At 40.5% G+C, this 15,007-nt stretch overlaps 2 protein-coding genes across 4 annotated transcripts in view; one reads left to right on the plus strand and one right to left on the minus strand.

Annotated features, from left to right (window-relative positions):
* Positions 1–15,007, plus strand: part of Tpx2 (TPX2 microtubule nucleation factor) — a 52,335-nt gene that overhangs the window by 9,381 nt on the left and 27,947 nt on the right. For 2 of the 3 annotated variants that reach the window (XM_048348963.1, XM_048348962.1), the window contains exons 2-4: positions 7,164–7,335; positions 11,589–11,711; positions 13,526–13,652. In XM_048348963.1, the coding sequence (XP_048204920.1) occupies positions 7,230–7,335; positions 11,589–11,711; positions 13,526–13,652 (356 nt within the window). In that variant the 5' untranslated portion in view covers positions 7,164–7,229. Of the gene's footprint in view, positions 1–7,162; positions 7,336–11,588; positions 11,712–13,525; positions 13,653–15,007 lie in introns of all 3 variants that reach the window. The other variant, XM_048348964.1, reaches the window with a different exon arrangement.
* On the minus strand, positions 8,102–8,303 carry LOC125352410 (small nuclear ribonucleoprotein F-like). Its single transcript, XM_048347500.1, has one exon. The coding sequence runs from the start codon at positions 8,300–8,302 to the stop codon at positions 8,102–8,104; it is 201 nt and encodes a 66-aa protein (XP_048203457.1). The 5' UTR covers position 8,303.

Here is a 15,007-nt window from a genome sequence, read left to right on the forward strand (position 1 = left end):
GCGAGCTACCAGTGCCCAGCTCACAGTCTTTTTTTTTCTTTTAGAAAAGTTCTTAGTAATTTGTATCTATATATAAGAATAACTTTATATGCAAAAGAATATACCTAGAAAGAAGGAATGAAAGGGTGTCTTGTTTATAGGAAGATTCAGCTCAGTGCTTTCCCAATATAATTAGAGAAGGGTTCCTAATTTACCAGTGATCTTTTTTTTTTCCCCTTCAAAGTCTCATTACAAATGTGAAGCCCAGGCTGACCTCCATCCTCTTGGCTCAGCCTTTGGATTACTAAGATTATATGACTGCACCCAGCTCCAAAGTTTTCTTAATGACCAACTTGTCATGGCTGTTTAGAGTAGGATTTATATGCATATGTCTTAACAGGTTAGTATGATTTAAAGGTTGGTAACCAATAAAACATTTCTGAGGGCTGGGAATGGCCTAGTGTTAGAGTGCTTGCCTTGCATACATGAAGCCCTGGGTTCGATTCCTCAGCACCACATATATAGAAAAAGCCAGAAGTAGTGCTGTGGCTCAAGAGGTAGAGTGCTAGCCTTGAGCAAAAAGAAGTCAGAGACAGTGCTCAGGCCCTGAGTCCAAGCCCCAGGACTGGCAAAAAACAAAAAACCGTATCTGAAGGAATGTTTATAGGAAAAACCCTGTGTAACAAGAGTTCAGATTTTTTTCTTAACTGGTCTTTCACAACATACCTACTAGTTAGCGATTTGGGAGTAGTACTTCTCTATCTTGTTTCCTTATGGTACAGTGATGATGGTAATGTCTATTGTTATTGTGGCTTAAATAAGGCGATTTATGTAAAGTATCTGGTAAGGTAGTTGGCTTCAATAGACAATATTTGTTATCTATAAATGGTTTTGATTCTGGCACTATGACATTTCTAGCCAGGCACTGGTGGCTCATGCTTGTAATCCTAGCTACTCAGGAGGCTGAGATCTGAAGATCGTGGTTTGAAGCCAACCTGAGCAGGAAAGTTTCTGTGAGACTCCGATCTCCAATAAACTACTCAGAAAAAGCCAGAAGTGGCACTGTGGTTCAAGTGATAGAGCACCAGCCTTGAGCAAAAAAAGCTGGGTGTGGTACCTTGTCTATAATCCTAGCTACTTGATGCTGAGGTCAGGAGTCTCACAGTTTGAGGCCAGCCTGTGCATAAAGTCCCAAGATTCTATCTCATCCTGTCATAGCTGGATACAGTTGTGTATGCTTGTTATTCCAGCTATTTGGGAAGCATAAGTAGGAGGCTCCTGGTCCATGCTAGCCTGGGCTTAAATGAGACTCTATTAGAAAAATAATGAAAGCTGAAAGGGCAAGTGAGTGGCTCAAGTGGTAGAGTGCCTGTCCAGCAAGCACAAGTTCCTGAGTTTAGTTCCTGTAACTGCTGCCTCAAAAAACGTATATTAGAAAAATATGAAGTACTAGGTGATAGTTGCTCACACCTGTAATCCTAGCTACTTGGGAGACTCTGACGATCCTACTCTGAGGATCCAGGTTGGAAACCAGCCAGGGCAGGAAAGCCCATGAGACTCATCTCCAATTAACCACTAAAAAATTGGAAGTGGAACTGTGGTTCAAGTGGTAGAGCACCAGCCTTGAGCAAAAAAAGCTCAGGAGATTGGGAATGTAGCTTAGTGGTGGTAGAGTGCTTGCCTAGCATGCATGAAGCCCTGGGTTTGATTCCTCAGTACCACATACACAGAAAAAGCCAGTAATGGAGCTGTGGCTCAAGGGACAGAATGCAGGGACAGTGCCCAGGCCGAGTTCAAGCCCCAGGACTGGCAAAAAAAAAAGAAAAAAAAGCTCAGGAACAGCACTCCGATGTAGCACATGCACACACATAGATACAAATAAAAAAAAAATGTGGTGCCATTGGATAATATCTGTAATCCTAGCTACTTAGGAGCTCCAGAGGCAAAATCAGCCAAGATAGAAAAGTCCACAAAACATTATATATAAAACAACCACCCAGAAAGCAGAGCTGGAGGCCTGGCTCAAGTGGTAGAGTGCATGCAGAACAAGCATGAAACACTGAGTTTAAGCCTCAGTATTACCAAAAAAGGAGGGCGGGGGTGGGGGGAAGGCAAAGAAAGCTGTGAGGGATTAATTTTGAACACTTTCCCCAGGAGGTTTTTTTTTTTTTTTTTTTTTGTTTTTAGTAGCATGCTGTGAAATCATGGGTTTCAGAAGGCTGAGTGGGATTGCTGCCTGTTACATTCCCATCTCTTCCCTCCCCCAGTTTTGGTTGTCTTCATTACATTCTGGCCTGGGAATAGTTCCCAGTGACCTTGACTAGGCATTAAGATCATGGGAATCCAAGATTTTCCCATGTTTTTTAGCAAGTTTGTTCACGAGAACAAGGAGACTTCCTTCTTGAAGCCAGGAGATTTTAACCATTGTCAGTCACTAGGGTCTGTTGAATAGAAATGTCATCCAGGAGAGAAAAAATATCAGTAATCCAAACAGTAGTGGTAAAATCTTAGGTTTTTGGTGTTGTTTTTTTTTTTTTTGGCCAGTCCTGGGCCTTGGACTCCGGGCCTGAGCACTGTCCCTGGCTTCTTCCCGCTCAAGGCTAGCACTCCGCCACTTGAGCCACAGCGCCGCTTCTGGCCGTTTTCTGTATATGTGGTGCTGGGGAATCGAACCTAGGGCCTCGTGTATCCGAGGCAGGCACTCTTGCCACTAGGCTATATCCCCAGCCCCTTTTGGTGTTGTTTTTAACCAACTTTGTTATTGTTACTTTTATATGATCTTAGAGAACCTTTTTTCTTCTCATTTTAAAAACTATAGAAGTTAGCCAGTGCTGGTGGTTCACACCTGTAATCCTAGCTACTCAAGAGGTTGAGATCTGAGGATTGTGGTTTGAAACCAGCCTGGGCAGGAAAGTCTGTGAGACTCTTACCTCAGTTAACCACCAAAATGGCAAAAGTGGAGCTGTGGCTCAAGTGGTAGAGCACCAGCCTTGAGCAAAAAAGTTTAGTGCTGTCCACACCCAGATGCTGAGTTCACATTCCATGGCTGACACTAAGGGTGGGAAAAAAGTAGAAGTTAGGTGTTTTCTATAATTCTTCCCATTTTTTTTAGAACTTCATGTTTCTACATTAAAGACTTCAATTAAAACATTGATATAAAGGTATTTATGGGATTCTGACCATAGTGAGTTATCACAGGAAGAAGTTCCCTGGAGTGGAGATTGATGTTAGTGTATAAACCAGATGTTTGTTAAAAGTATTTTTGAGGCACTAGAAGGCCCAGAAATACCTTCTGAATTACTCAAGTTTGCTGAGAAGTTAATGAAATGCTACCCAAAGTACTTAGCTGCAACATAGCGTGGGTGATTTATCTTCTGGTATAGTGTTAGTGCTATAAATTAGATAAGATGAGCCTGCAGGCTGTGAGTGCACAGAGGTGGGAGGTTTGGGGAATTGGCATAATCCTCTAGTAAATGTAAGTGGGCGTTGTTCTAAGGAACATTTTCACAGTGCGTATCAAGAACCTTTGACCCAGCAATGATACCTTTTAATATTTAGGGGGGAAAGTATGCATATGTATAGAACATTAGCTATAAAAATATTTTAGCAATGCCTTTATGTGAAAATATTGGGAAAAGGCTAAAAATAGTAAGTAATTATTGTACATTAGTTGATTATGTCCAAATTTATTGGCAGGAGAAACATTCACAATATGCAAAGCAGATTCAAAATAATCAATGATCATTAAAAAAAAATACGGTTGGGGCTGTAGCTCAGTGATAGATTGCTTGCCTAACATGCTTGAAGTCATGAGTTCAATTCTAAAGCACCATAAAAACAAAATAAGACAAAGTGAAGATAAAATGATAGTTTGTATGTATATGATGGAGAATAGTGTAGCATTACAGATTTTTCTTTTTTTGAGGGGGAGGCTGTGTCCTGAGGCTTGAAATCAGAGCCTGGGCGTTGTCCCTGAGCTTTTCTTGCTCAAGAATAGTGCTCTACCACTTAAGCCACTCGGACTTCTAGCTTTTTGGTGATTAATTGGAGTAAGAGCCTTGGAGGCTTTTAGCACCCAGGCTGACTTTAAACCACAGTCCTCAGATCTCAGGATTATAGGCATAAGCCATCGACATCTAGTTTACAGATATTTATTTATTTATTTATTTATTTTTGTTGCCAGCCCTGGGGCTTGAACTAAGAGCCTGAGTACTGTCCCTGGCTTCTTTTTTGCTTACAGCTAGCACTCTACCACTTAAGCCACAGTGCCACTTCAATTTTTTTCTGTATATGTGGTGCTGAGGAATTGAACCCTGGGCTTCATGCATACTAGGCAAGCACTCTACCACTAGGCCACATTCCCAGCCCCCAGAGTATTTTTATAAAGCTTTTTAATTACCTTTTTTTCCCTTCTTATATTGGAACTTAAACTCAGGGCCTGGGTGTTTTTTTTTTTTTTTTTTTCCTCAAATTTTTATTATCAAACTGACGTACAGAGAGGTTACAGTATCATACGTTGGGCATTGGATACATTTCTTGTACTGTTTGTTGCCTTGTCCCTCATGCCCCCCTCCCTCCCCCCCTTTCCCTCCCCCCTTGGGTGTTGTTTTTGCTCAAAGCTCTGACTCTACCACTTGAGCCATGTCTCTACTTCTGGCTTATTGGTAGCTAATTGGAGATGACAGTCTTGGGGACTGGCCTGCCAGAGCTGAGTTTAAACCGCCCTCAGATTAACGTCCTGGGATTATAGGCATTAGCCTCTGGTACCTGGCTAGTTATCTTTTTAAATGAACATGTATTCTTTTTGTTTTGTTTTATTTTTTTGCCAGTCCTGGGGCTTGAACTCAGGGCCTGGGCACTGTCCCTGGCTTCTTTTTGCTCAAGGCTAGCACTCTACCTCTTGAACCACAGCACTACTTCTGGCCTTTTCTATATATGTGGTGCTGAGGAATTGAACCCAGGGCTTCATGTATACAAAGCAAGCATTCTACCACTAGGCCATATTCCCAGCCCCTGAACATGTATTCTTATAAAATACAAGTTTTATAAAACAAGAACTTAAAGCAAGGTATTAATTTCATAAAATGTCGATATACGTCATCATTGGTATTCACTTTCCTTCAAAGATCTTCTATCTAAAGATACCCTTTTGGGTACATGTTGCTCTCTGGATAAAGACAAAGGGCCTACTGGGTTTCATAGTCAAATTATTTGTCAATGAGTGTGTTGTTTAGGCCATTTTTCATAATACCTCCAGCTATTTTATTAACTACCTGTAACTGGAGTAGAGACTTATTTTAAACTTACAGAGGTTTCCACAGGATAAGAGTGGAAAATTGGGCTGGGAATATGGCCTAGTGGTAAGAGTGCTTGCCTCGTATACATGAAGAAGCCCTTGGTTTGATTCCCCAGCACCACATATATAGAAAACGGCCAGAAGTGGCGCTATGGCTCAAGTGGCAGAGTGCTAGCCTTGAGCAAAAAGAAGCCAGGGACAGTGCCCAGGCCCTGAGTTCAAGCCTCAGGACTGGCCAAAAAAAAAAAAAAAAAAGAGTGGAACATTTTGTACAAAGAATTTGGGTGGGCTCATATTGTTGATTTTTTTTTTTTTTACTTTGTGTATTGTGCCTTTTGTATGTATTATGAAATCATTTTCTTCATGAGTGAAAATAGTTATTTTTGGCCATGCTATGGATTGAACTCAGGGCCTCTCACTTGTTAGACAGAAAACCTGTACTGAACAATTATTGGGGGGAAAGGGAAAGGAGGAGGGGGGAGGGGGGAAATGAGGGAGGAGGTAACAAATTGTACAAGAAATGTACCCACTCACTGCCTTATGTTTGAAACTGTACCCCTCTGTACATCACATTGACAGTAAATAATTATTCAGGAAAAAAAAGTATGGCTGTCTAGTACTATGTATAAGGTATGTATAAGGTAAGGTATGTATAAGGTATTGTCAAGTACAATTCATTCTTGTCTTCAGGAACTTAAATAAACTGGGAGAGACATTTACATAGCTGACTAATTAAAATTGGATGTTAAATTTTATAGCATGCCAAGGTCTGATGACTCATGCCTGTAATCCTAGCTACTCAGGAGGCTGAGATCTAAGGATTGTAGTTCAAAGCCAGCCCTGGTAGGAAACTCTATGAAACTCTTATCTCCAGTTAACTGCCAGAAAACTGGAAGTAGCTCTGTGGCTTAAAGTGGTAGACTGCCAACCTTGAGTGAAAAAGCTCAGGGACAGTGCCCAGACCCTGAGTTCAAGCCCCATGACCAACAAAACAAACAAAAATCCTCAAAGTATAACAGAGATGTAAATAAAGCACCATGGCTTTGGAGATATTACAGTTGCAATAGGTGAAAACTGGGAAAGTCCATAGAGATTTGCAAGCTCAGGGAGGGGCTGGGAATGTGGCTTAGTGGTAGAGTCCTTGCCTAGCATGCATGAAGCCCTGAGTACGATTCTTCAGCACCATATAAACAGAAAAAGCTGCAAGTGGCACTGTGGCTTAGTGGTAGAGTGCTAGCCATGAGCAAAAAAAAGGCAGGGGGGCTGGGAATATGGTCTAGTGGCAAGAGTGCTTGCCCCATATACATGAAGCCCTAGGTTCAATTCCTCAGCACCACATAAATAGAAAAGGTCAGAGTGGCACTGAGGCTCAAGTGGTAGAGTTCTAGCCTTGAGCAAAAAGAAGCCAGGGACAGTGCTCAGGCCCTGAATTCAAGCCCCGGGACTGGCAAAAAAAAAAAAAAAGGCCTCTTTTGGCCTGGTACCAGTGGCATCTAAGGATCATGGTTCAAAGTAATCTGTAAGACTCTTGCCTCCAGTTAACCACCAAAAAGTTTGAAGTAGAGCTGTGGCTCAAGTGGTGGAATGCCAGCCTTGAGTGAGAAAGCTCAAGGACAATGCCCAGGACCTGAGTTCAAGCACTGGCACCTCTTTCCCTTCCCCCAATCAAAAAAAGAAAAAGCCCTTTTTTGGTTCTAAACAGATCCCTAACCACCAAACAGCACAATAACAAACCCCTTAACTTTTATATTGATTTGACACAATGACATGTATTTTCTTGATGCTTTTTAAAATTACAATGTGGTAGTAAAATCAAGGTAGTTTCTAGGGAAATCTGTACCTTATATTAATGTGCAACTAAATTTCTGAACCATTCTTCCCTCAAAAGGTGGCCTGTTAAGAAGAGTGACCGTAAATACTGGGAAAATCTGCTCTTCTATATAAGGGTGACACAATGTCACAAGTTACAACTCCTTATTCCTTTGATGCCCCCTCGGACTTCATCAATTTTACCTCTTTGAATACTGAGGAAGATACTGAAAATGTAGACTCATGGTTTGGTAAGTGTCTTGTTTCTTTGGTTATTCGAAGTGTTAGTGGCTTTCTTTGTGCAAGGTTGCAAAGATTGCAAGAAAATAACTAGAGCTAGCACAGGTGGCTCACACCTTAGCTACTCTGGAGGATGAGATCTGAGAATTGTAATTTGAAGCTAGTCCGAGCAGGAAAGTCCATGAGATTCTTACCTCAAGTTAGATTCAAAAGCCAGAACTGGAGATATTGCTCAAGCGGTAGATCACTGCCCTTTAGCATAAAAGCTCAGAGATAGCCAGTGCCCAGGCCCTGAATATAAGCCCCAGGACCAGCTCAAAAACCACAACGACAACTACCTAGAATATGAACTTCTTCTATTTGTACCAAGAGACCTTGTGTTGTGTCACCAAGAAACCTAGCAACAGCACTTCTTGCAGCTTTTTCTGAATAGCATATTGGAGATAAGAGTCTCACATACTTTCCTGCTGGGACTACCTTCGAATTGTGATCCTCAGATTTCAGCATCCTGAGGTTAGGAACATTACTATAACAATAATGTTAAATGCAGTTTCTATTTTTTTTTCCTCTTTCTGGCTGACAAATTTTTATTGTCTAGAAATATATACATACATATATATATCCCACAAAAAGGCACCATTCTCTCCTGTCCCATCTTTTCCTTCAGCACACCTTTGTCACAGTCAGATTGGAAAAATTATTGTCTAGAAGAAGAATATATAGATTCCCCAAGTGGCTATTCTCTCATTTCCCCCCTCCTCCTTCATAAAGGACATGTTACACCTTATTAGAAACTTTACCTAGGTGTCCAGACAATGCACCATCGATGTATTTTTCTGTATTTGCAAGCTGCATGTTCATATAGCTCTCTACAGATAGCAGGTAGTCTTTGTATTCCATTCCCCATTTAAGCTTCACCATCACTGGCTTTCCTGTTAGTCCATTGAGGAGAGGTTTGGGATTGAGAGATAAACTCATTGGGAATACTGGCCATGCTGCTGGTCCCTCATGACTGGAGCCGCTTCTGGGAGCCCAAAGCCAGGAGGGAAGAGAGGAATGGCTGCCATAGAACCTAATTTTTGTTTGTTTTTTTTTTAACTGTCTTGGGCTGGGCTTGAACTCAAGGCCTGGATGCTGTTCCAGCCTCTTTGTGCTCAAGACTAGCACTCTACCACTTGAGCCATAGCACCACTTCCAGCCTTCTTTTTTTTTTTTTTCCATGTGGAACCTGTTACATTTTATTTGTTAAAAATGAACAGCTTCACTTCAACATCAGATCTGAATCCTTGAAACTACTGAAGGACAGAGAGCTAGAATTTATAGACACAGGAAGGAACTTCCTGAATAGAGTCCCAGGGGCACAACAGATAGGGGAGAGACTCGACAAATGGGACTAGTACAAAATAAAAAGTTTCTGCTAAAGACATAGCCACCAAACTAGAAAGACAGCCAACCATACGGGAAAGGATCTTTACTAGCACAGCAACAGACAAAGGCCTAATAGCCGTCATCTACAGAGAACTCAAAAAACTAAGCCCCTCCAAGCCCAATAAACCAATTAGGGGGCTGGGGATATGGCCTAGTGGCAAGAGAGCTTGCCATGTATACATGAGGCCCTGGGTTCGATTCCCCAGCACCACATATACAGAAAACGGCCAGAAGTGGTGCTGTGGCTCAAGTGGCAGAGTGCTAGCCTTGAGCAAAAAGAAGCCAGGGACAGTGCTCAGGCCCTTAGTCCAAGGCCCAGGACTGGCCAAAAAAACCAATTAGGAAATGGGCAAAGGAGCTAAAGAGAGACTTCACAAGAGAAGAGATAAAAATGGCAAACATATGAGGAAATGTTCAACATCCCTGGCAGTAAAGGAAATGCAAATAAAAACAACCCAGAGATACCACCTCACTCCAGTTAGAATGGCCTATACTCTGAACTCAGGCAACAACAAATGCTGGAGGGGGGATGTAGGGAAAGAGGAACCCTTCTCCTTTGTTGGTGGGAGTGCAAATTAGTACAACCACTTTGGAGAACAGTATGGAGGTTCCTCAAAAAGCTCAACATAGACCTACCCTATGACCCAGCCATACCACTCCTAGGCATCTATTCTGAACAACAGGTCCCAAGATATCAAAAAGACATCTGCACTTCCATGTTTATCACTGCACAATTCACAATAGCCAAAATATGGAAACAACCCAGATGCCCCTCCACAGATGAATGGATCCAAAAAATTGGTACCTATACACAATGGAATACTACATAGCGATTAGGAATGGTGAAATACTGTTATTCGCAGGGAAATGGTCAGAACTTGAACAAATAATGTTGAGCAAGATAAGCCTAGAACACAGAAAACAAAGAGGCATGATCTCCTTGATATATGACTGTTAAGGTGGGGGGAGGGGGAGACAGTAGAGACCAGGTCTGTGAATCCAAAAACTTCTTGTCAAATGGTAATTCCCACAGGATTGGGTCAGCGACCCTACATTATGTAACTAAAACCAAACAACTACTCAACATATAAAGGTCAAAAATAGACCTCTCAGTGGATCACAATAGCCCAAAAGCTGTGTATTTATGTTCATATAAGATAAGGGTAAGCAAACTCTATTGTTGACGTTACATTTAAAGTACTAAGTGAATTTCTTTTGGTGTAGGCCACGTGGATACTGTATATGTTTTTGGTACACTGTGTGTTGTATATATGTCTACCTGATCTAGGGAAGGGAAAGAAAAACAGGGTGTAAGATATCACAAGAAATGTACACACTGCCCTATTATGTAACTGTACCCCTTTTGCACAACACTGTGTCAAAAAAAAAAATATATATATATTTTTTTTGGCCAGTCCTGGGCCTTGCACTCAGGGACTGAGCACTGTCCCTGGCTTCTTCCCGCTCAAGGCTTAGCACTTTGCCACCTGAGCCACAGCGCCCCTCTGGCCGTTTTCCGTATACGTGGTGCTGGGGAATCGAACCTAGGGCTTCATGTATGGGAGGCAAGCTTTCTTGCCACTAGGCCATATCCCCAGCCCCCCAAAATATTTTTTAATTAATAAAAAAAAATGAGCAGCTTCATAGTAGATCTAAATGGAACTTTTCCAAAAAACACCAAAAATTACAATGTAAAGCACCTCCTCATTAAATACAAACTTTCATTTGTGATGCACTGCATCAATGTTTTGCATACATCTTGATGCAAAAGAAATTTCAAATGGCATCTTGTTTTTAAACAACCTAACTGAACTGAACAAAAATGACTACATTTCAAAGAAAAGAAAATTTCCTCTAACAAAGCATATTGTTTTGTTTATATACAGTATGTTAGGACACAGTGTTTTAATCTAGTTGTACCAAAGGCAAAAACCACTTTGAATGAAAATTAAATTACAAAAGCATGAAGAGCAAACATCTAATATACCAATGACACTTAACTTCCAGCCTTTTCTGAGTGGTTAATTGGAGACCAAAATCTCATGGACTTTCTTGCCCAGGCTGGCTTCCAACCACAGTCTTCATTCAGATCTCAGCCTCCTGAGTTCCTAGGTTTACAGGCTTGAGCCACTGGTACCTGGCTGTAGTTTCTAAAATTTATCCCATGATTTTTCAAACTTTAATTCTAGCGTATTACTTTGTGGTTTTCTTTCAAATAGTCATATCAGTTTATATACAGTTGAAATCATAGTTTATATACACAGTAATTATTACTGGGCTGACCCATCCTCATCCTCTCCATGGACTATAACCATTCAGTGTTTTGCCCTTACCTTTGGACACAGCACAACCTAAGATAAAATTTCTTGAGAAAACCTAGCCTTGCTTCACTCTCACGTACCCCACATTCTTGTCTGATCACCCCAGCTGGTGAGAAACATTATGAGTAAAAGATGTCCCTTGTAATCCTTCAGTTTCTGGTGGTTACAGTTGCTTTTTTTTTTTTTTAAAGGAGCATGAACATGATGTATTTGGGTGGTAGATAAGGCCAGACACTGTTTGTATAATTCTAACTGTATCAACAAAGATAAGGAGCTATTAACAATAGAGAATCTGAACTTTGCCTTTTCTATAGTTTAATGTTGCTAGTTTTCTTGTAATTTTACAGTCTATCTCTGATATATAAGACACACATTTTGGTTGCTAGAACTTCACTTGTTCTTGCTAAATGAGTTGGAAGAGTGCTGGAAAGGGGTTTTACTCTCCATTTTAAATGCATGGTGCTGACTTGTTTTGCTTCCTGAATGATAGTTTGAATGATCTTACCTTTTCACAGACAAGAAGGCCAACTTGGAGAACACGTTTCCTGGGAACAATGGGATCGGGGAGCTTTTTCCTGCCAAGACTTCTTTGAGAAAAGCTAAACTTCAGCAAGGTGGTACCACACCTTTGAAACCAGGTAAGAAAACGTTTTAGAAAAAAACTTTGTAGTTAGAAAGGTGAGAAATGTTCTGGGAGCTTGAGGATCTGGGAAAATAATCTTAAGTGCCCTACCTGTTGGTTTCTTATTGGCGAAATAGGCTATTTTTTTCCATGATGAAGATGTAACTCTTTGAACTTAAGGTAATACAGAATTTTACTGCCAGATGCACAACTGTTGTCTGTTTTTTTTTGGCCAGTCCTGGGGCTTGGACTCAAGGCCTGAGCACTGTCCCTGGCTTCTTTTTGCTCAAGGCTAGCACTCTGCCACTTGAGCCACAGCGCCACTTCTGGCCATTTTCTATATATGTGGTGCTGGGGAATTGAACCCAGGGCTTCATGTATGCGAGGCAAGCACTCTTGCCACTAGGTCATATTCCCAGCTCCAACTGTTGTCTTTTTAATGACAAAATTTAATGTAACCTAACTTAGGTCTTTTTAGGAACAAAATACCCTGAGAAAAGAGTGTACTGCTTAACACCGTACAAAAATTCTTTGAGTCATGTGGCAGTTACTAAATTTGTAAAATATTGTCTGATCATGAGAATCGTGCTTTAAGAGGTCATAAATCCTCTTAAAAATGATTCATTAAAAAATAGTTCCATTTAGTTATAATTAACCCATACATAGTATATATATATATGAGTGTTTTTCACTGTATTCAGAATTACACAACTATTACCATAATCTGTTGAGAGCGTTTCAAAGTTATTTTGAAATTGTCCTTAATCCCATCTTATCAGAGCCATATTTTCAGTGAATATATGTAGTTTATAGTCTGAGCTGCTAGGTGGACTTTCAAATAATGCTTGGGTACAGTGATATCTATTCAGTTTAGAATCTGAACAAGAACTGTGGTATCCTTCCTTTTTTTTGGTTTTGTTTGTTTGTACCCATCCTGGGGCTTGAACTCAGTTCAGGGTCTGGGTTCTGTCCCTGAGCTTCTTATTGCTCAAGGCTAGCACTTTGCCACCTGAGCCACAGCACCACTTCCAGCTTTTTGTAGATAAAAGTCTCATGGACTTTCTTGCTGGGGCCTTCAGATCTAAGCCTCCTGAGTAGCTAGGATTACAGGCGTGAGCCACCAGTGCCAGGTTTGGTATTTATTTTTCTTGCACAAGGACTTTAGCACTAAGTGGAATATTTTACCTGACATAGATGAAATGGCAGTGGCTCACACACTATATCTTTAGGGAAGCTCATTCAGTGTGGTAAATTTTCTATTATAGTCTTTGTGTTTCTGAATTTAAAAAAGGGTTGCAATTTAAAAAGGGTTGCAGTAGTAACTCATTTATGCTACTATCACTTTCAGTTTAAGGCTGTTTTACATCCAGTGATTTCTATCATTGAATAGAATAAAAAAGCCTTAAAGTTTCAGCATAAGATTTTACTGGAACTGGGTTGGGAATGTGGCTTAGTGGTAGAATGCTTGCTTAGCCTGCAGGAAGCCCTGGGTTCCATTCCTTAGTACCACATAGACAGAAAAAGCCAGAAATGGTGCTGCAGCTCAAGTAGTAGAGCACTAGCTTTGAGCAAAAGAAGCTCAGGGACAGTGCCCAGACCCTGAGTTTAAGCCCCAGGATTGGCAAAAAAAGATTTTACTGGAACTAATGACTTCATTGCTTAGTAAAGAAATATGTGTGTGTGTGTGTGTGTGTGTGTGTGTGTGTGTGTGTATGATTTCAATCTAGTTTTATATTGTCATATGCAGACACGCATGCACACACACACATATCTCCTTTCCAATTCATTTCTTTGGGATTTGAGTACTGACTAGTTTTTGTTCTCCCACAGTTGACAACACTTATTATAAAGATGCAGAAAAAGAAAATCTTATAGAACATTCTGTTCCATCAAGTGTTTGTTCTTCCTTGGAACTTGAGGGAGCCATATCAAAACATACTCCAGCCCAGCCTCAGAGGTAAGATTGTTTTTAGGAACTCAAAAGTTGTTAGTATAATAATGTTCAGAAAAAGATCAACCGATCAACTTCTTGGTGTCCATACTAAGATTCTTTATTTCATTTAGCATTTAGGAATTGCAGTCTGTAAGCTTAATTTAGGTAAGCTCATAGATATTAAGTTGCAGAGCCAGAATTCATGCATGATCTAAAAGCCTGTTTGAATATAATTTTTACATTTTTCTGATGTAAAATAGCTCCTTTTGTTCCTTAGTATTAAACTTTTTTTTTTGCCAGTCCTGGGGCTTGGGACTCAGGGCCTGAGCATTGTCCCTGGCCTCTTTTGCTCAAGGCTAGCACTCTACCACTTGAGCCACAGTGCTACTTCTGTTTATGTGGTACTGTTTATGTGGCTTTTTCTGTTTATGTGGTACTGAGGAATTGAACCCAGGGCTTCATACATGCTAGCAAGTACTCTACCACTAAGCTTCATTCCCAGGCCTGTTGTTTAATTTTTTTATGGTGACAAATGGAGATTGAGCCTGGAGTACAGTCTTATCACTGGGCCACATGCCCAGCCTGCTTTTGGTTTTGTAGTCTATGTTCTTGGATAGCACTTATCAAGATCTTGCTTTTATATCTAGTCTGATAATCCTGGCTTTTGGCTTAAAATTTTTATAATTTATGTTTACTATTTTTGTATTATAATTAATATAGCAGTAGCACATGATTAATACATTAATATAATTTTTATTGGCAATTAATATTATACATTAATATTAATATAATTGATACATTTCACCTGTTTTTTGTTATTGTTATGTTTCTACTTTATGTCTTTTAAATATTTACATAGTCATATATGCATTAATTTATTCATTCATGCAGGGGATGGAACCCAGTATCTTGCCTATGGTGGGAAAACATTCTAGCACTGAGCTGCATTCTCAACTGTTAAGCAAATACTTGTTAGTATTTCAGTATTTTGACTCGCCTGTTGGTTAACCTTGATCCTTTCGTTTTTTAGCTTCCCAGATAGTTGGGACAATTACATATGTGAGCACCAGTGCTGGGCCTTATTTTTTCCCTCCCCTCCCCTCCCCTCCCCTCCCTCCCCTCCCCTCCCCTCCCCTCCCATCCCCTTTCCTGCCATTGTTTTCTTTTTCTCTGCTTTCTTTTTCTGCTTTTTCCCAAGTGTAAAGTATATTTAAATGAGGTAAGCCAGTGTCTGAGAAACCAACAGCCCATGTTTTCTCTCATGTGTGGGAGCTAGATCTAAAATATACCAGCACATGATAAATTATACAGGACACTAGGGATTCACACATAGTGAGAGCAGAGGAGGAACACAAAGGCGCAATGCCTCTGTGTCTCTG

Source organism: Perognathus longimembris, chromosome 6 (assembly GCF_023159225.1).
Source record: "Perognathus longimembris pacificus isolate PPM17 chromosome 6, ASM2315922v1, whole genome shotgun sequence".
NCBI classification, from domain to species: domain Eukaryota; kingdom Metazoa; phylum Chordata; class Mammalia; order Rodentia; family Heteromyidae; genus Perognathus; species Perognathus longimembris.